Source organism: Coregonus lavaretus (assembly GCF_964263955.1).
Source record: "Coregonus lavaretus genome assembly, chromosome: 35".
NCBI classification, from domain to species: Eukaryota; Metazoa; Chordata; class Actinopteri; order Salmoniformes; family Salmonidae; genus Coregonus; species Coregonus lavaretus.
The window spans coordinates 9863750-9886204 of NC_140022.1; the positions used below are offsets into that span (position 1 = coordinate 9863750).

Consider the following 22455-nt stretch of genomic DNA (forward strand, 5'->3'; position numbering starts at 1 on the left):
CAATTTGTGCATATTGTTTTTGTTGTTTGAAGCCATAGTATCCAATCACTTTGTGGTTGTATGATACATTTTCAGGTATTTTCCCCAGAGCGCTTTATGCCAACCCATTCCACTTTCTGTTTTTAATCGCATCTTGTGAATTTCTTATAATTTAATAATTCTTCAAGCCTTCACTTGACTTAAGTCAAGGAATTTGTACAGGTTGTTATTGTTATAGTTATTTTTCTCAGAGTATTTTATGCCAACCCCCACACTAGGCAAAGTATACTGTAGGGAGAGAGTGTTGGTTGAGAGGAACCAGGCCTGAGAGGTAGAGCTCATCCTCATCTGCCTTGTAAAGAGAGAGAGATTTATTTATTTTTTTACTTGATTGGTGAAAGCAATACAGAGGAAGCTCCATTTAGGTCTGGGTTCAGCCATCACCAACATACTGTACGTATCCCTATCTGACTAGTTGACACTAGACTTAGAGATCAGTCTCTTTGCATGCACTGGATGACTTCTCAGCCAGGTTCACTAAACGGATCACACCACAGGACTGACGATTCCTAAATCCTTCCTCCCGAGACATGCTGCTGTGCAAAACAAATGTACTTCAAAGCGCAGTGTGACATCTATCTGCAACGATTGAATTCCGGCCTGTATATACTGCCAATTCAATGTGAATTTGAGGTGTTTGATATTTATATATTTTCAATAAATTGATGAGTTCTATATTGGATTTTATTTGATTATTATGACCTCTGAAAGTTATAAGGCAGATTTGTTTAATAACCTGATTGGTGAAAGCCATTAACTCCACGTCACAAGGTGGCGCCAAAGTGTAATATACACGACTAGTCAGGGACTCTTCGGTAAAAGGGTGGAGAATCTGGGGGCTACATTGTAATAATTAAGAAATGTGTTGAGCATGTGATCTAGGATACATTGTAACAATTATATATATATAGTTGATCATTCTAACCATTAGCCAACCAATTCTTAGCCACATGACTGTGCAATTTCATTGTCAAGAAGTTCTCTAGTAGGAAGTTGACTTTCACTTCGACTTCTTAGGCTACGAAAAGGGAGCTTTCTCAGAAAGATCAACATGTAATGTAGCCTCGTAGGCTACTGAAATAGCAGCGACAAACAGATTTGACGAGTTATCATTGGTTGTGCATGGTTTTCTCATTCTAGTTTTTTATTAGGCTATTGTGTGCGCCTTACAACCAAGGTGCATATGTCAACAACAACAAACCACAGGAAAAACAACGTGTGTGCTACACAAGGCTCAAACGTTGAAAGCGTCGGGGTGAACTGAAACTTTGACAATGTAAAGTAGTCTACCTACCACCAACATAATCGTATGAAAGTGGTAAAAAAATACGCTTTCTTAGGCCTATCGATAAGAAAAACGACCACACCCTTTACTGCAGGCTACATCCACTGGACACAGACGTCAGTTCAACGTCTAGTCCAAGTTGGTTCGACGTAATTTCATTGAAATGACGTGGAAACAACGTTGATTCAACCAGTGTTTCCAGTGGGATAGCTAAGCAAGTGTGTGCCCAGTGGGACACCGTTAGATAGGCTTAGTGTGAGCTGGTTACCTAGAGGCCTAACCAAAGTAATGATCAAGAAGATATTTTGTTAATGAGGTATAACTAATCTGCAGGCCTTGTGTATACATGTATAGATACAGTATACTGTAGCTAAATCAAATAAAATCAAATGAAATTGTATTTGTCACGTACACATGTTTAGCAGATGTTATAGCGGGTGTAGCGAAATGCTTGTGCTTCTAACTCCGACAGTGCAGTAATATCTAACAAGTAATATAACAATTTCCCAACATATACCCAATACACACAAAACTAGTAAGGAATGGGATTTAAGAATATATACATATATGGACAAGCAATGACAGAGCGGCATGGACTAAGATACAGTAGAATGTTATAGAATAGAATGATGTATATACATATGAGATGAGTAGTGCAAGATATGTAAACATTATTAAAGTGACTAGTGTTCCATTTCTTAAAGTGTCCAGTGATTTCAATAGGCAGCAGCAGCCTCTAATGTGCTAGTGATGGCTATTTAACAGTCTGATGGCCTTGAGAGAGAAGCTGTTTTTCATTCTCTCGGTCCCAGCTTTGATGCACCTGTACTGACCTCGCCTTCTGGATGAAGGCGGGGTGAACAGGCAGTGGCTTGAGTGGTTGATGTCCTTGATGATCTTTTTGGCCTTCCTGTGACATCGGGTGCTGTATGTGTCTTGGAGGGCAGGTAGTTTGCCCCCGGTAATGCGTTCGGCAGACCGCACCACCCTCTGGAGAGCCCTGCGGTTGTGGGCAGTGCAGATGCCATACCAGGCGGTGATACAGCTCGACAGGATGCTCTCAATTGTGCATCTGTAAAAGTTTGTGAAGGTTTTAGGTACTAAGCCGAATTTCTTCAGCCTCCTGAGGTGAAGAGGCTCTGTTGCTGAGCTATAGTCAAAGTTGTACAAACTGGCGCCGACGAAGATGGCGGCCTCGCGACTAGCTCTTAGGAAACTGCAGTATTTTGTTTTTTATGTATTATTTTTTACATTATTAGTTCAGAAAGTGTTTTGCATCATTACATACAGCCGGGGAAAAACTATTGGATATCAGAGCGGTAACTCACCAGCATTACGACCAGGAATACAACTTTCCCGAAGCAGATCCTTTGTTTGCCCTCCCCAGGGCAACTGAACTGATTCCAGCGGCTGACCCAAAACATCGCCCGGCGGAGGAGAGGCACTCGGAGCGGCCTGCTGGTTCGACTTAGAAGGCGCGCACACATGAAAGTAATACTAAGTGTATGTTGTGTAGTAAGCTGTTAGTAGCCCATGTGCCTCACCCTAATAATTTGGTCCCTTTCCCCCTCATAACATAGGCTACTGTTCTGACTTGGTGGTGCACATGTAGGCTATAGCCTGTTTTAGAGAAATATCAGCGAATATTGTAAGAGCTTTCATTGTCTGCTTACTGTATCTCCCTGGCATATTAGATCATTTATGCAGCAGCATACAATACATTTTTGGACTTGAACAGGAAGGTGCCGCGGCGGTCCTTCTTGTGTGCAAATTTTGTCATGAAATTTGTCATCAAAGCCTGGCATTCTCTGGATTTTTGGTGCTTTCAAGACAACTGTGAACTCTGAAAAAAACAAGGTTGAATCATGACGTCAGTGATCTTCAGGTCGGAGCTCTAGAAAGATGACAGAGTTCCCGACTTGGAATTCCGAGTTGGATAACCATTCGAAACATATTTTCCCAGTCGGCTCCCAGTTGTCTTGAACTCACTGAAGTCTGCGATTTCCCAGTACCGAGTTTCCAGTTGTTTTTAACCCGGCAGAACTCATGCTGAATTGACAGCATGGCCAATGTATTCAACCTTTTCTGGCCCATTGTGTTGCGTGTGAATGTTTATCCTTTTAAGGTTGGAAAAGAGACCCTTAAACCCAGACTTGGACCACACACCCTCTCCACCAAATAGCAGGCAGGGGAAGCAAAATAGTGATTGCTTTGCAAGGCTTGCAGTTAACCACTGATTCCTTCCAAACCATTAATTGTTGAATTTGCGATTTCCAACTTGTTGTGTAATGTTTATGTCCAATGGCCGATGAGCACCGATACGTTTTATCTATAATTTATCTTCATATGACAAGGATTGAAAAGGATTTGCCAGTAGATTGTCGACGTGATTCATGATGATGACTGCTTGTCTAGCTCGCTAGCTAAGATTCTGAAAGTATGATGTTAACATGATCAGTCCAATCAAAGCTACGGTAGATATAACATGATTTGACGTCATTTTATCTGTGGCCAATGACCTTGAGCCTTCTTGGATGGGCACGTCTAATGTAAATCTATGGCAGCACTCAAGGGGGCTTGAACTTTCTAGCTCTCCCTGTATCTTTTGCGGTGATGTAGTGGCCCCATGATTGACGGAACACTGAGCCAATCACGGCGCAACTAGAGAAGATTACCAACCCCTACGCTCTGTATTTTCCGCTGGCAGCCCCTCCACCACAGAAAGCACTGATCTAGGCTGAAGCCTGCATTTTGGAGCTGCCGTACTCAAGAAAGCAAAAAAGAGACCGTGTTTGTATGCAGCTTTATTAACTCAATTTATAAAACAATTATATTGTTTGCAACTGATATGTGACACGTATTACTGGCAAAGTAACAAGGAGGCCTGCACACTGTTAAAGCTCCCAATTCACCGCTTTAATGACAACGTCTCGATACGAAACGGATCTTCCTCAGGTCATACAATCAAACTGAGTGCTCACATCCCAAAATATACATATTTCTACTCACATGACCATTAAGCACATGACGCAAAAAAACTATTTGTGTATCTCTAATAATCTGATATCAATGAGATGGGCACATGTAGTAGTTACAGACAATAGTATATATGTATAAAATGACCAAGGAGGAGACCTGGAAGGCAAGACAAATCAAAGTGACATATTCATGTAAGTAATGGTCTGATATCAAACTCTTGGTCCAGACCTTTAGGAGACATTGTACCCAATCCTAACAAGGATTGAAAAGGATTTGACAGTAGATTGTCGACGTGATTCATGATGATGACTGCTTGTCTAGCTTGCTAGCTAAGATTTTGAAAGTATGATGTTAACATGATCAGTCCAATCAAAGCAAAGATAGATATAACATGATTTGACGTCATTTTATCTGTGGCCAATCTTAGCTCACTGGTCACCATAGCAACACCCACCCGTAGTATGCGCTCCAGCAGGTATATCTCACTGGTCATCCCCAAAGCCAACACCTCCTTTGGCCGCCATTCCTTCCAGTTCTCTGCTGCCAATGACTGGAACGAACTGCAAAAATCTCTGAAGCTGGAGACTCTTATCTCCCTCACTAACTTTAGGCGTCAGTTGTCAGAGCAGCTTACCGATCACTGCACCTGTACACAGCCCATCTGTAATTAGCCCATCCAACTACCTCATCTCCATATTGTTATTTATTTTGCTAATTTGCACCCCAGTATCTCTATTTGCACATAATCTTTTGCACATCTATCATTCCAGTGTTAATACGAAATTGTAACTATTTTGCACTATGGCCTATTTATTGCCTTACCTCCATAATTTACTACATTCGCGCACACACTGTATATATATTTTCGCTTGTATTTTTGACTTTATGTTTTGTTTACCCCATATGTAACTCTTGTTGTTTTTATCGCACTGCTTTGCTTTATCTTAGATCTTAGAATAGTTAATGATACTATTCATGCAAGAGCACCCCTGGTGCCAAACACAGTTACAGTGGCTTGCGAAAGTATTCACCCCCCTTGGCATTTTTCCTGTTTTATTGCCTTACAACCTGGAATTAAAATTTGTATCATTTGATTTACACAACATGCCTACCACTTTGAAGATGCAAAATATTTTTGGGGGTGAAACAAACAAGAAATAAGACAGAAAAAACAGAAAACTTGAGCGTGCATAACTATTCACCCCCCCCCCCCCCCCCCCCCCCCCCCACAGTCAATACTTTGTAGAGCCACCTTTTGCAGCAATTACAGCTGCACGTCTCTTGGGGTATGTCTCTATAAGCTTGGCACATCTAGCCACTGGGATTTTTTTTACCATTCTTCAAGGCAAAACTGCTCCAGCTCCTTCAAGTTGGATATGTTCCGCTGGTGTACAGCAATCTTTAAGTCATACCACAGATTACCAATTGGATTGAGGTCTGGGCTTTGACTAGGCCATTCCAAGACATTTAAATGTTTCCCCTTAAGCCACTCGAGTGTTGCTTTAGCAGTATGCTTAGGGTCAATGTCCTGCTGGAAGATGAACCTCCGTCCCAGTCTCAAATCTCTGGAAGACTGAAACAGGTTTCCCTCAAGAATTTCCCTGTATTTAGCGCCATCCATCATTCCTTCAATTCCCAGTCCCTGCTGACGAAAAACATCCCCACAGCATGATACTGCCACCACCATGCTTCACTGTGGGGATGGTGTTCTCGGGGTGATGAGAGGTGTTGGGTTTGCGCCAGACATAGCGTTTTCCTTGATGGCCAAAAAGCTCAATTTTAGTCTCATCTGACCAGAGTACCTTCTTCCATATGTTTGGGGAGTCTCCCACATGCCTTTTGGCGAACACCAAACATGTTTGCTTATTTTTTTCTTTAAGCAATGGCTTTTTTCTGGCCACTCTTCCATAAAGCCCAGCTCTGTGGAGTGTACGGCTTAAAGTGGTCCTATGGACAGATACTCCAATCTCCGCTGTGAAGCTTTGCAGCTCCTTCAGGGTTATCTTTGGTCTCTTTGTTGCCTCTCTGATTAATGCCCTCCTTGCCTGGTCCGTGAGTTTTGGTGGGCATATTCTTTCCATTTTTTAATAATGGATTTAATGGTGCTCCGTGGGATGTTCAAAGTTTCTGATGTTTTTTTATAACCCAACCCTGATCTGTACTTCTCCACAACTTTGTCCCTGACCTGTTTGGAGAGCTCCTTGATCTTCATGGTGCCACTTGCTTGGTGGTGCCCCTTGCTTAGTAGTGTTGCAGACTCTGGGGCCTTTCAGAACAGGTGTATATATACTGAGATCATGTGACATATCATTTGACACTTAGATTGCACACATGTGGACTTAATTTAACTAATTATGTGACTTCTGAAGGTAATTGGTTGCACCAGATCTTATTTAGAGGCTTCATAGCAAAGGGGGTGAATACATATGCACGCATCACTTTTCCGTTATTTATTTTTTAGAATTCTTTGAAATAAGTAATTTTTTTCCTTTCACTTCACCAATTTGGACTAGTTTGTGTATGTCCATTACATGATATCCAATTTAAATTACAGATTGTAATGCAACAAAATAGGAAAAACGCCAAGGGGGTTGAATACTTTTGCAAGGCACTGTACTATTCTTTCCCAAGTTCCCCCAGGGAGCTGTTTTTTTCGGTTATAGATTTGGCTAATGCATTTTTCAGCATCCCTGTTGACCCTGGGTCACAGGATTTGTTCTCTTACGTTTCTTGGGAAAGAATTGACTCGGACGATGATGCCACAAGGCTACGTTGAATCACCTGGAAGGTTTTATTCTCCCTGGAGGTAGTATTGTGGTTCAATATGTTGATGACCTGTTGGTCTGTTCCTCATCTGAGGAAATCTGTCACGAAGATACTAAGGCATTGTTGATTTTTTCTTAGCTGAAAATTTTCATAAAGCTTCCCCCTCTAAGATGCAGTTGTGTAGAAGTTCTGTTAAATATTTTGGTCATGACATTACTTCTGAGGGTCGCGCCCTCTCTACAGATAGGCTTGAGGCGATAACGTCCCTGCCTAAACCTGTTACTAAGCATCACATGATGTCGCTGTTGGGAGTGGCTGGCTACTGTCGCCCATGGTTGAAAGACTATGCGGAGACAGTACAGCCTCTGCAGGATTGTATTTATGGCAAAAAGATAGAAATGTCTGAAGGCTGAATTAGCCTTGATTAAGTTAAAGCAGGCTCTAATGTCGACCCCCTGTTTGGGCTTGCCTGACCACACCAAACCATTCCATCTTTTTGTCTCTGAGAATCATGGGTTTATGTCTGCTATGTTGACACAGTACCACAGAGTTGTCTATAGGCCTGTGGTGTACTACTCTAAGCGTTTAGACACTGTTATCCGAGGCATGGTTTCCTGCTTCCGCTCTGTTACTGTGGTAACTGAGGGGGTTTTGGCATGTTCTGATATTGTAGCGATGTCTGAGCTGATAGTGCATGTTCCCCATGCGGTTCATGCCACTATTACACAGGCTGAAACTGCCCATTTTATACCTGCCAGATTGCTAGATTATCAGAACATCCTGTTGACGATGTCTCATGTTACACTGAAGAGATGTGCTGTACTTAACCCTTCTACTCTCATCCCTACAGCTGATGCCGTTGAAGAACATGCCTATGAATTGACCTTTGAAATTGACTGTATCCCTAGGCTTGACCTAAAAGACGTTCCTATTTTGAATTCGTACTTTGAGTTTTTTGTGGATGGCTCTGCCCAGCGAAACGACAAGGGTGAACCTTTAGTAGGCTATGCTGTTGTCATCACTGTTCAAACTGTGGAAAGTGCTAGACTTTCCTCTCACTTGTCTGCTCAGGCAGCAGTTATTTGGTTTAACCAGAGCATGTATTTTGGCAAAGGATTGCTCTGTTAATATCTACACTGATAGATATGCATTAGGTGTTGTGCACAATTTTGGCACGTTGTGGAAGAATAGAGGATTTTTAACTTTGTCTGGAAAAACTATTGCTCACAGTGATCTTGTCTCCTCTTTGCTGACGGCCGTTCAGCTCCCCTCATTTATTGCAGTGGTTAGCACACACTTCTGCTAAAGCTGATTTTGTGGCCAAGCTGGCTGCTTCCTCTTCTGTCTGTTTCCCCAAAGGCGGTGGGCTGAACACTGTCACAAGGACACCTCGGGTGTATGGCTTAATGAATATAATAGACCTGCCATGCCATGTTGTACTTTCTAATACCTTGCTAAATTGTCACATGGTGAAGACCATGTGTCAAAAGGAGGGATGGTTGATCTTGTAAATAAATATTGGAGTACAGTAGGATTTACTGTGTTTGCTGAACATTTTTGTAAGAAGTGTATGATCTGTATGACTAATAATGTTGGAATATTCCAATTCTGGTTATTTCAGTATCCCCGCGTCCCATCCCAGGCCAGAGGGCCCCCTTTGAGCACTTGATGATGGACTTCATTGAGTTGACCCCTTGTGAGGGGAACAAGTATTGTTTGGTGATTGTTGACATATTTTCAAAATGGGTTGAAGCTTTTCCTTGCAGGAGAGCTACAGCAGCAGCTGTGGCAAAGGCTCTTCTGAGAGAGATCCCACACAGTGACTGGTATCTCTCCCCATGAGGTGCTGACAGGGCGACCCATGAGAATGACTAACACGCCATTTCCTCAAAACAGGTTGACGTTGCAGGGAATGGAAGAAGACATGGTAGCATACTGTGCCTCACTTAACAGTGTTCTTAAGACTCTCTTCCCACAGGTGAAGGCTTCTCTGCCCAAGCTATCAGGAGGAACTGAGCATTGTCTGCGCCCTGGAGACTTTGTGGTGGTAAAAGACTACAGAAGGAAGAGCTCGAAGGATCCTCGTTGGAGAGGACCATATCAGGACCAGAATCAGGGCCGGGATTCCAACCAGCCTAAATATCAGATGAGAACACTGACTAAGGAATGTGAAGACGGAGAGGGGGAGGGAGAGAGAGAGATAGAGGAGGGGCTCATCTCACCCCATCCAAAGCCCCACCAGATGTCACTTACCAGCAATGGATACAGCCTGAAACACAATCTAACACTCCATACAGGTTCAGGATAAACAGTGGGGGAACCGAGCTGACCAGGGGTTACATGAGGAAAGTGACAAAATAAACAGTCTCTCTCTCCCACTGTCTCTGAGTCATTTCCTTTGTCACTTTCCTCATGAGGGAGAGGAGAATGATGTAAAGACAACAGGAGGACATTAACTCTGAGGTGGAGCCAGAGTCAGAGGACCAAGAGGAGGAATCCAGCAGAACCACACACAACAGCCAGACTGACGGTCAGAGGTCTCCACCAACCCCTCAGAGAAGGGATGAAGATGGAGCATCAGAGAGAGAGGAGGGAAAGAACATAACTTCTTCCAAACAAACACCTCCATAACGATTTCCCATACATCAAGACCCAACTTCTCCTAAAACAACGACATTCCCCCACAATCCCCCACTACGTGTTGCACCAAGACCACCATCTATAAGACACTCGCATGGCTATCAGATGGGTGTAGAACAAGGAAGAGTAGTGAAGACAATGGAAACTCAGAGGAGCAGTGGTCAGGTAGACAGAGAGGGAGGAACACCTGACCTATCAGGTCTGAGGAGACCCAATAGCTCAGATACTCTGTCTACTTCATAGAGAAGTATAGGTAAATCCTCTGGACCAGTAGACACCAGTTCAGATACAGCATGTACAGCCATAGAGAGTAGTTCAGATACTCTGTTTACTTCATAGAGAAGTATAGGTAAATCCTCTGGACCAACAGATACCAGTACAGGTACAGCCTCTGTACCAGAAGAAACCAGCTGTAAAGCACTTGTTGACTATATCGTTTGTTGGACAAATATTTAGATTCTGTACAGGGAAGGTTTGTTTCTGTTCAGTAAACTCATCTCTCTTTTTATATCTGTTTCTGGTTATTATGTATCATATTGTTATCCTGTATGGGCTGTCATGTTTAGCCTAGGATACTATCATTTTTATCAACTTTGAATAATGTGAACAAGATGGCAAACATGTATTATGTTTTGAGGAAAACATTTAATTGTGTGAATGTTTTTGTGTGCATGCCTCATATAGGTCAATGGCTATAGGCTGGTGAATCAAAATCCCTCACACTCAGTGGACAGGAGGAAAATTAGACTAACTATAGTTATTAATTCTAAATTATATATGTAATTCTGTACATTGTGGCCAATTATACACACAGCCAAATACCAGGTATGGGCACGACTACAGCAAGGAATATTCCAGAAGTGGTTAGAAAAAAGTTGTTATTATAGCATATAAACTTAATGCCAGTTGTAGGTATACAGTGTGATTGTATTGCAGCTATTAAACATTATTTACAAGTCAAATGGAACATAATTTGTCTTCTCCAGCAAGAGGTCATGACTCATGCAGAGGGAGGAACTAAACCACATTTTACTTTCATGTTCACAGTGTGGTGTCCAAGACAACGATGCTGATCTATGCTGTGATGATAAGAAGTCCGCTTACACTGTACTTTGATTATAAAGGTTTATTGTATCAAAGATCACAGTATCAATTTACAGACATCTGCAGATATCTGGAGAGCAACGGCCCAATCTGTTAATATGTTGTTTCTCCCCCTCCCTTTGTTCAGAACCTGGTATTTATATCCTATGTAACATAAGATGGGTGGTTTTAGATAGACCAATCCCTGGCCTTCACATATCTCCAAATGTCCTCTATTCCAAGAAACCTATGTAGCAATGCTTTTCCAAATGCTTCAGCAAAGCAGAGTAAAGTTCATCTATTACACCATTTGCAAACATCAGCAAAATCAATAGACCTTCAGACACTACAACAGCCTCAGGAAATAAAGATCAGAAAGTAGGCTAGGCTGTGAACCACACAGTGTTTCAGCATATCTCATTTTAACTTACTTTTACTTATTATCTAAACACCCTAACTAACTAGCAAATATGCCGAAACTAACGCTCATCAGATTGTGCTTCTGGCTTTGTCTGGCGCGAATGGTGGTCTATGGAGGTAAGTTGAACCGACTGGCCCAGCTAAATGTAGTGTTTGGCATACCTAATATTTGTTAGGCTACTTGTTTGCTATTGTGTGCTAATTGTATAGCCTAGCCTACAACATCACATCATAATCCCCACCAAAAATCTCAAATTTGGACTCATCAGACCAAAGGACTAATTTCCACTCGTCTAATGTCCATTGCTCGTGTTTCTTAGCCCAAGCAAGTCTCTTCTTCTTATTGGTGTCCTTTAGTAGAGGTTTCTTTGCAGCAATTTGACCATGAAGGCCTTATTCACACAGTCTCCTCTGAACAGTTGATGTTGAGATGTGTCTGTTACTTGAACTTTGTGAAGCATTTATTTGGGCTGCAATTTCTGAGGCTGGTAACTCTAATGAATTTATCCTCTGCAGCAGAGGTACTCTGGGTCTTCCATTCCTGTAGTGGTCCTCATGAGAGCCAGTTTCATCATAGCGCTTGATGGTTTTTGCGACTGCACTTGAAGAAACTATCAAAGTTCTTGAAATATTCAGTATTGACTGACCTTCATGTCTTAAAGTAACGATGGAATGTTCTTTCACTTTGCTTATTTGCGCTGTTCTTACCATAATATGGAGCCAGTTTCATCATAGCCCTTGATGGTTTTTGCGACTGCACTTGAAGAAACTTTCAAAGTTCTTGAAATATTCAGTATTGACTGACCTTCATGTCTTAAAGTAACGATGGACTGTTATTTCTCTTTGCTTATATGAGCTGTTCTTGCCATAATATTGACTTGGTCCTTTACCCCCCACCCCCACCTACCTTGTCACAACACAACTGATTGGCTCAAACGCAATTAGAAGGAAATAAATTCCATAAATTAACTTTTAAGAAGGCACACCGGTTAAATGAAATGCATTGCATTCCAGGTGACTATCTCATGAAGCTGTTTGAGAGAATGCCAAGAGTGTGCAAAGCTGTCATCAAAGAAAAGTGTGGCTATTTGAAGAATCTCAAATATAAAATATATTTTGATTTGTTGAACACTTTTTTGGTTACTACATGATTCCATATGTGTTGTCATAGTTTTGATGTCTTCACTATTATTCTACAATGTCAAAAATAGTAAAAATAAAGAAAAACCCTTCAATGAGTAGGTGTGTCCAAACTTTTGACTGGTAGTGTATATTCAAGCAAGTCTCTTTTGTTTGTTTTTAATCCCGTCCTTCAGCTCCACTCAACCCCTCCCATCTATCTCTGAACACCATCCAGTTTTGATTTCTATTTGCCATATATTTTTTAACTGTGCTGTGATGATTCACAAAAGTTCTGAACCTTTCTATTCTCATAGATTTTACATATTGTAAAAAATATATATATATGTTTTGCTTTGAGTATTATTATATTATTGATCGATTGACTATTACTTTTGAAATCACCCTATTTGCAGAGGGGGACATAACTTGGCAGGGGGTCTGGGTGTCCTTCCATTGTTGGGGGCATCTAAAGCACATTTCCTGCATTTCTACACAATCTAATATGACCCATGGCCCTTCTAGATGTCTATTTAGAACAACAAAAAGTAAGCAAAAATGTCCACAGTCATCAAGCTAGGTAAGACATTATTAAATATGTTTAAGTGATTGATAAGACTGAACTAGATCCATGATAATTCAATAATCAATATTGTGTTGCACCTTTAACCAATAGCCTAACAAATGAACAACTCTTACAAATAAAGTACAGTCTTAACTTTTGATTGTCTTTAAGACATCCTCTATATCAAATTTCAGCCAGACCGCCTAGACAACCCGAGCTGCCTACACGCCCGACTCCCACCAGTCTAGTCAATAACCTCAACTCTCTCTCCAACACAACTTCCTTCCCATCTTTTTTTTTTTGGCTCAAGGGAAAGATTTGGATGAATGAAAACACACATACACCTACACATTAACACACAGAAAGGGTACACCCTCCATACAATTCATATCATAGGCCTAATAGTACTGTAGAGCTCTTTCTACTTGCACACAATATAGCTGGGTCACCCCGTCCTGTCCCTAATAACATACTCTTTGCCAGAATTCAGCCAGCCTTCACAAGACCACAACATATGCAAATATGTCCCCTTTTGTGCTTTACACCTCCAGCAGAATAATACAATGTCTTAGTGCATGATATTCAATTTCACTGGCATATAGTACGTTCTATGGATGGTCTTAAACTGCAGGAATTTATGTCTGAGATTATATGAACATGACTGGGCATTCTAACATATCTGTATCCATTCATCATCATCAATAGCGTCTCCCAGGTCTCCTGTTTTGTGTCATTGGGAAAAGCCTCTATCAACCCTTGATACAGTTTGGAAATCAACTTTGGAGGTTTGTCAGACTACCTTAAAATAGCATCTGGCTTGTCCAGTGTTTGCTGGACAGAGGAAATAAAGTGTTGTATCTACAAAAATTCACCTCACCTCTGTCACAGACTGGTCTTCCCTGGCTGCCTGACCCTGCTGAGACCCCTGTCACCATCTGATCCTCCTAAAATGAGGCATGACAAAGAATTACCTTGGTGTACATTTGTACATTATATTATCCAATAATAGAATAAATGGTTCAATAATTGAAATGACCATTATTCCCAGATCCCAGACTGTAGCTTTAAGCTTAAGCTGCTGTCATGTAGCTACTGTAGGTCTACCCATCAAATCAAGATGGAACTTTGCATCATTCACTGAATATACTGCAAAATTCACCTGAGCTCCATAGACTGGTCTTCCCTGGCTGTCTGACCCTGCTGGGAATCTTCCCACTCCTAAAAGGCACAGTAGGCTATAAAAATAGCTCAAGAGAAAGTGCAAGTCTCTCCAACTTCAAACTACATCTAGCATATTGGCTGATATAGCCCAGTAATACAATGTAAGGGCCATGTGAGAATCTCTGGTAATTTAACCTATTTCTTAAGTTATTTTTGCGCATTTGATATTGCCTATAGGGCGGAGAATTGCTGGGACCATGGCTGGCAATGAGTTGCGTCACATACGCCTAAAATAACATTGCGGGACTGCGGTTGGGTTTGGGACCAGTTCTTGTGGTAGCGGGTGGGAGTCGGACAGAAATCCAGCGGGTGCGGGATGAAGAAATCGGTCCCGCACAGACCTCTACTGTGCCCCATGACAGTGAAGCCTGTAACGTTAGAGCTGTTTATTACTTACTGTGTCAGTGTGAAAGTAGGGATTTGCTATGGAAACTGACAGATCAATAAAGTCACATTGCCATACTGACTAATACAACTCACATTGCAATGAAAAAACGTCAGAATATCAATCTTCAATCGTTTGGCCGATGGTTTCATCATTTGGTTCAGGTCTAGTTTGATTGAGGCAGAAATAATAGCTAATGTAAGCCATATTTTGGCCAGCTCTCTCTCTAACAGTACATCAACTGGCGAAAGCTTGCCAAGTTCATTTACTTCTGAAACAGGAGAAAACAAAGGCTACAAAACATTTCCATACAAACAACTGCTGTTAGATAGTAATAATAGCCACCTCATATTGCTATCTGACAGATAACTAGAGGCTAGAGCTGACCTGGCTGTGGTAGCTACTCACTAGCGTAGCTTATTAATTCACCTCAGTCGAGAGGGGATGAAACATTAGCTAACATTACATGTCAGTTACAATACTAGCTCAGCACTGCGAATAAACACTAGTTTCATTTTTTTTCCGATTAAGTTAAACAGCAGATACCTTGCCAGCTATATCAGTCAACTAAAGAGTAGCCAATTTCTGTTCTGCTACCTTTTACAACTCGGTGAAAGACCGCAACACGAACACACTGAATCATGCTCAACTTTCCCGTGCTGGTCCAGCCAGCCTACCAGAAGCTTTGCCTTCACAGCCTGTCAGCCCGCTCTGTGGTGTCCGCGCAGTCCTAAATCCAGTCGGCTAAACACTCCAAACAGCCTACCCGACCGCTCGGAGGCGTCCGCATGGTCCTAAAGCACACTGTTGACGCATTTTGTATCACATTCCAATACTAAAACTGGGGGGGGGGGGGGGGCAAAAGTGCAATTTCAGAATGTGGGGGGGACATGTCCCCCTGTCCCCAGTGAAAGTTGCGCCCCTGTATATATGTAAGATAATGTGCCATATGAACACTATGTGCGCTGCAACTTCAAGTTAGAAGCGCAGCAGCCGAGTCGGAATGATTTTAAATGACGTCTATGTGGGTTTCGTTGCGAAATAAGGACTGCACACTTCTTATTCCGTTTAGCTACACACAGAGCGAACTTCAGGAAGTTATCGGATATTGAGTCCTGGCCTAACCAAGGCTCAAACCTACAGAAGGGTCTGCATGATCATGGCAGGGCTGGCGATATGGGCGGGCCATAGGGGGGCTGGCCCGCTCTACCTTACCTTCTTGCCCAGCCAAATAAAATATTGAAATATTGATCATTTATTTGACCGAGACGCGCACCGACAGAAAGACCCATCAAACTCAGATAAAGAATCTGAGTGAGCGAAACAGCGCCCCTCTGTCTCAGTATGTGTAAACAATGTATCTGATTCTGTCTGGACCAAAAGAGTATGGCATGTCATACTATTTCTGTCCAGACAGCATCAGATACATGGGCAACATATAGGCTGCTGGCTTCCCCTAAAGTATTTACTAGGGATCCCCCTTACTAGGGATGCCCCCTACTCTTCCTGGGGTCCAAACATATTTAGGCACTTACATTACACATAAAACAGAAGATAAAACAGTTCATCATACAACATTATTACACCACTACATATCTACAATACAAAATGTATAATACCACCATACAACAATATTACAATGTACGTGCGTGTAGTGAGTGTGCTAGCTTTTGTGTGTGTATGCGTGTTTCTGTACCTGTGTGTGTGTCTCTTCACTGTACCCGCTGTTCCATAAGGTGTCTTTTTTTATATTTGTTATATCTGATTCTACTGCTTGCATTAGTTACATGATGTGGAATAGAGTTCCATGTAGTCATGGCTCTATGTAGTACTGTGTGCCTCCCTTAGTCTGTTCTGGACTTGGGGATTGTGAAGAGACCTCTGGTGGCATGTCTTGTTGGGTATGCGTGTGTGTCCGAAGCTGTGTTTTAGTAGTTTAAACAGACAGCTCGGTTCATTCAGCTTGTCAACACTTCTTACAAAATCAAGTAGTGATGAAGTCAATCTCTCCTCCACTTTGAGCCATGAGACATTGACATGAATATCATTAATGTTAGCTTTCTGTCTACATTTAAGAGCCAGCATTGCTGCCCTGTTCTGAGCCAATTGTAATTTTCCTAAGTCCCTCTTTATGGCACATGACCACACGACTGAACAGAGTGTTTTGCCACAATTATATAATTACTCCTGTCTAAATAAAAACATTTAAAATACTTCAACAGAGAGCATGACTTAGCCACAGAGGATCATTAAAATACTTCACCAGAGAGCATGACTTAGTCACAGAGGATCATTAAAATACTTCACCAGAGAGCGTGACTTAGCCACAGAATATCATTAAAATACTTCACCAGAGAGCATGACTTAGCCATAGAGGATCATTAGAATACTTCACCAGAGTGCATGACTTAGCCACAGAAGATCATTAAAATACCTCACCAGAGAGCATGACTTAGCCACAGAGGATCATTAAAATACTTCACCAGAGAGCATGACTTAGCCATAGAGGATCATTAAAATACTTCACCAGAGAGCATGACTTAGCCACAGAGGATCATTAAAATACTTCACCAGAGAGCATGACTTAGCCACAGAGGATCATTAGCTTATTAAAAAGAAAATATCTGTGGATTGCCTATGCCTATTTTGGAATCCCACAATTTGGGCAGTGGGCGTGGCAATATGTCTAGCTGATTGAGTTGCGGCTGTCAGTGAAAAGCATCAAAAATATGTGTTAAGAGAATGTGTCTTAAGTATAATGTTTAATGTTGCAACAAGAAGAAGAGGAGGGTTGTGCCGATTCATTGTTTCATTGTGTGAATTGTTTGCCCTTTGATTGTTTATTTTTTTTTATAAATTCCTCATTACATAAAGTATTCAGACCTCTTGACTTTTTTTACATTTTGTTACGTTATAGCCTTATTCTAAAATTGATTTAAGAAAAACAAAATCCTCATCAATCTACACATAATACCCCAGAATGTCAAAGCAACAACAGGTTAGTAGATATTGTTGCTAATTTATAAAAAAATAAAATAAAACTGATATCACATTTACATAAGTATTCAGACCCTTAACTGTTGAAGAACCTTTAGCAGCGATTATAGCCACAAGTCTTCTTGGGTCTGACACTAGAAGCTTGGCACACCTGTATTTGGGGAGTTTCTTCCATTCTTCTCTGCAGATCCTCTCAAGCGCTGTCAGGTTGGATGGGGAGCGTCGCTGCACAACTATTTTCAGGTCTCTCCAGAGATGTTTGATTAGGTTCAAGTCCGGGCTTTCGCTGGGCCACTCAAGGACATTCAGAGACTTGTCCCGAAGCAACTCCTGCGTTGTCTTGGCTGTGTGCTTAGGGTCGTTGTCCTGTTGGAAGGTGAACCTTTGCCCCAGTCTGAGGTCCTGAGCGCTATGGAGCAGGTTTTCGTCAAGGATCTCTCTGTACTTTGCTCCATTCATCTTTCCCTCGATCCTGACTAGTCTCCCAGTCCCTAAAAAAATCCCATGCTGCCACCTCCATGCTTCACTGTTGGGATGGTGCCAGGTTTCCTCCAGTTGTGACGCTTGGCATTCAGGCCAAATAGTTCAATGTTGGTTTCATCAGACCAGAGAATCTTGTTTCTCATGGTCTGAGAGTCCTTTAGGTGTCTTTTGGTAAATTCCAAGCGGGCTGTCATGTGCTTTTTACTGAGGAGTGGATTCCGTCTGGCCACTCTACCATAAAGGCCTGATTGGTGGAGTTCTGCAGAGATGGTTGTCCTTCTGGAAGGTTCTCCCATCTCCACAGAGGAACTCTGGATTCTCTGTCAGAGTGACCACCGAGTTCTTGGTCACCTCCCTGACCAAGGCCCTTCTCCCCCGATTGCTCAGTTTGGCCGGGCGGAAGAGTCTTTGGTGGTTCCAAACTACTTCCATTTAAGAATGATGGAGGCCACTGTGTTCTTGGGGACCTTCAATGCTGCAGACATTTTTTGGCACCCTTCCCCGGACCTGTGCCTCGACACAATCCTGTCTCGGAGCTCTACGGACAATTCCTTCGACCTCATGTCTTGGTTTTTGCTCTGACATGCACTGTCAACTGTGGGACCTTATATAGACGTGTGTGCCTTTCCAAATCATGTCCAATCAATTGAATTGACCACAGGTGGACTCCAATCAAGTTGTAGAAACATCTCAAGGATGACCAATGGAAACAGGATGCACCTGAGCTTAATTTCGAGTCTCATAGCAAAGCTCTGACTACTTATGTAAATAAGGTATTTCTGTTTTTCATTTTTTATAAATTTGCAAAAGAATCTAAAAATCTGTTTTTGTTTTGTCATTACTGGGTATTGTGGGTAGATTGATGAGGTTGGAAAAATAACAATTTAATCCATTTTAGAATAAGGCTGTAACCTAACAAAATGTGGAAAAAGTGAAGGGGTCTGAATACTTTCCGAATGCACTGGGGTATTGCTTTTTTTTAAACAATCAAAATGGCAAAGAATTCACACAATGTAACAATGAATAAGCAAGAATTCAATTGATTAGTTCTAAGCAAGCTCCCTCAACGTTATCAGGACAGAGAAACCACACACATGCTCATAACTCACATGGCAAAAAACAATGAAATAATGTACAACTCCTAAATGATGGTTATGAAATAAACCAAAACTTGTTTCTCACAAGTGTAGGAGGTTGTAATTTTTGCAAACAACGTTTCCACTCCGAGAATGAGAACGGTAAATGACTGTAATACATAATTAACAGTAATTAATGTAACCAAAGAGGGATTAACGGTACATTTACTAGGCCTACTGGTTGCATGTAATTGGGAATTTATAAAAAGTAAACAATCAAAAAGCAAACAATTCACACAATGAAACAGTCAATGGGCAAGGATTGGTGGGAGACTGCTAAGTGCATTCTGGAGAGCTGAGTGCATTCTGGAGAGAGATGCCCATATCTTCGCCACACACCCCTCCGCTTCTTCTTGTCTCAACATTTTAAGTTATACTCAAGACACATTACCTTCACACATTTTAGATGCTTTTCACTGACAGCCGCAACTCAATAATCAGCTAGACATACTGCCGCGCAGACTGCCCAAATTGCTGGCTTCCCAAATAGGCATAGGCCTATGCACTTGTGATTTGAAACAATCCACAGATATATTTTTTAAAGATGCTCTGTCGCTTAGCCAAGCTCTCTGTTATAGTATTTTGAATGATTTTATTTAGACAGGAGTAATTATATAATTTTGGCTAAACATACATTTACTTTAGGGGAAGCCAGCATTCGAACAGTGCACTGTGCACCCTCCAACTTTCCTTTCTAATTCATAAGTGGCTGAAACCAGAAATCGGTACATAATGACGAGATACTCATGTCTCCGCCCGTGCAATGCAAGTCACTGTCCCAAAGGCGGGAATGCAGGCGACACGTTTAGGTCTGCATGTTTTTCCCATGAAAACGCATTGGGCTTATTCAGGACAGATTTTGGCGAGAGTGAGCCCTCTTGCTTCGCCACTTCCTCTCTGCTGAAACTAGCGAGAGAAACAGTGCCCCTCTGATTTGCTATATGTAGCCCTGATGCTGTCTGGCCAGAAAAAGTATGACATGCCATACTCCTTTTGTCCAGACAGCATCAGATACATGGTCTACACTTAACTAGACAGAGGGGCGCTGTTTTGCTCGCTCGGACTCTTTGTCTGAGATTGATGCGTCTTTCTGTCGGTACGCATCTCGGTCAAATAAATGATCAACATTTCAATATTTTATTTGGACGGGCAAGGAGGTACGGTAGGACGGGCCAGGCCCTCTAAGTCCCGGCCCATAACGCCTGCCCTGCTTTTGGGCAAATATTGATATAATAACCATCATATCGAAGTACATTTGGAGTCACGCGATGATATGTTGTGTGGTCCTCACACTACGACTCGGGAAAGCATGCCGTTTATTAGGCTACAGATTAAATAAATTATGATGAACTTCACAGGGTGGTGAAAGTGTAAGGTGATAAATTTGATGCTCCTTTCCAATAAATATTGACCGTCTTATTCCGGTGACATGATAATATCAAATAAAAATACAAATACAAATGACAAATAATATCGATAATAATCTCATAATGTAGATAATTTACCCACAATGTAGCTGCAAGCTGTTGGCTAGAGCGCATGTGCCAAGACCAGAGTGGGCAGATTTGCTATATAACACAGCAGTCTATATAACACAACAGTCTATGTAACACAGTCTATATAACACAACAGTCTATATAACACAACAGTCTATATAAAACAGTCTATATATCACAACAGTCTATATATCACAACAGTCTATATATCACAACAGTCTATATAACACAGTCTATATAACACAACAGTCTATGTAACACAGTCTATATAACACAACAGTCTATATAACACAACAGTCTATACAAAACAGTCTATATATCACAACAGTCTATATATCACAACAGTCTATATAACACAACAGTCTATATAACACAACAGTCTATATAAAACAGTCTATATAACACAACAGTCTATATAAAACAGTCTATATAACACAACAGTCTATATATCACAACAGTCTATATATCACAACAGTCTATATAACACAACAGTCTATATAACACAACAGTCAATATAACACAACAGTCTATATAGCACAACAGTCTATATAACACAACAGTCTATATAACACAACAGTCTATATAACTATTATGATGAGTTTCTGGTATTGAGAAGTTCATGATGCAAGAGAATATGGGACACAGATGGAGAGTTAATACAGACATCATTTAATGGTTACAATAATGGATTCAATGACAGGCGGTACGGACGTAGCCTCCTGCCATCTGAATGAATTCCATACAAAATCTCTCAGTTTATATAATGCTCTCCCGATCTACATCTTGATATATATTATCTGTCACTCATCTACCACAATAGTATCCCCGTACCATTCCCTCACGTACACCTTCTAAGATTATCACAAGTGGCCCCCAATCTATCTTGGCACGCATACCTTCTGTCCCTCACCAGTGACCTCTATAACCCATGACGTGTCGTTGTCCTCTCTCCTACATGCAGCTTAGGAGTTTACCAACATTAAGAATCTTGTATCAAAAGTCATTATAACAATAACACAACATTCTATATAACCCAACAGTCTATATAACAAAGTCTATATAACACAACAGTCTATATAACACAACAGTCTATATATCACAACAGTCTGTATAACACAACAGTCTATATATCACAACAGTCTGTATAACACAACAGTCTATATATCACAACAGTCTATATAACACAACAGTCTACACTACCGTTCAAAAGTTTGGGGTCACTTAGAAATGTCCTTGTTTTCCATGAAAACATACATGAAATGAGTTTGAATAGGACAGCAAAATGCATAGGAAATGTAGTCATTGACAAGGTTAGAAATAATGATTTTTAATACAAAATAATAATTGTGTCCTTCAAACATTGCTTTCGTCAAAGAATCCTCCATTTGCAGCAATTACAGCCTTGCAGACCTTTGGCATTCTAGTTGTCAATTTGTTGAGGTAATCTGAAGAGATTTCACCCCATGCTTCCTGAAGCACCTCCCACAAGTTGGATTGGCTTGATGGGCACTTCTTACGTACCATACGGTCAAGCTGCTCCCACAACAGCTCAATAGGGATGAGATCCGGTGACTGTGCTCTCCACTCCACTATAGACAGAATACCAGCTGACTGCTTCTTCCCTAAAAAGTTATTTCATAGTTTGGAGCTGTGCTTTGGGTCATTATCCTGTTGTAGGAGGAAATTGGCTCCAATCAAGCGCCATCCACAGGGTATGGCATGGCGTTGCAAAATGGAGTGATAGCCTTCCTTCTTCAAGATCCATTTTACCCTGTACAAATCTCCCACTTTACCACCACCAAAGCACCCCCAGACCATCATATTGCCTCCACCATGCTTGA

At 41.4% G+C, this 22455-nt stretch overlaps 2 protein-coding genes across 2 annotated transcripts in view; both read left to right on the top strand.

The window, feature by feature from the left end:
* Positions 1-22455, top strand: part of LOC311109878 (uncharacterized protein) — a 75724-nt gene that overhangs the window by 16938 nt on the left and 36331 nt on the right. The gene's annotated exons all lie outside the window — the stretch shown is intronic.
* The window catches only part of LOC311109875 (titin-like), a 41973-nt gene continuing 30362 nt past the window's right edge, over positions 10845-22455 (top strand). The window contains exon 1 of the mRNA XM_084152889.1: positions 10845-11329. Within this exon, the coding sequence (XP_084009015.1) occupies positions 11263-11329 (67 nt within the window). The 5' untranslated portion in view covers positions 10845-11262. The remainder of the gene's footprint in view (positions 11330-22455) is intronic.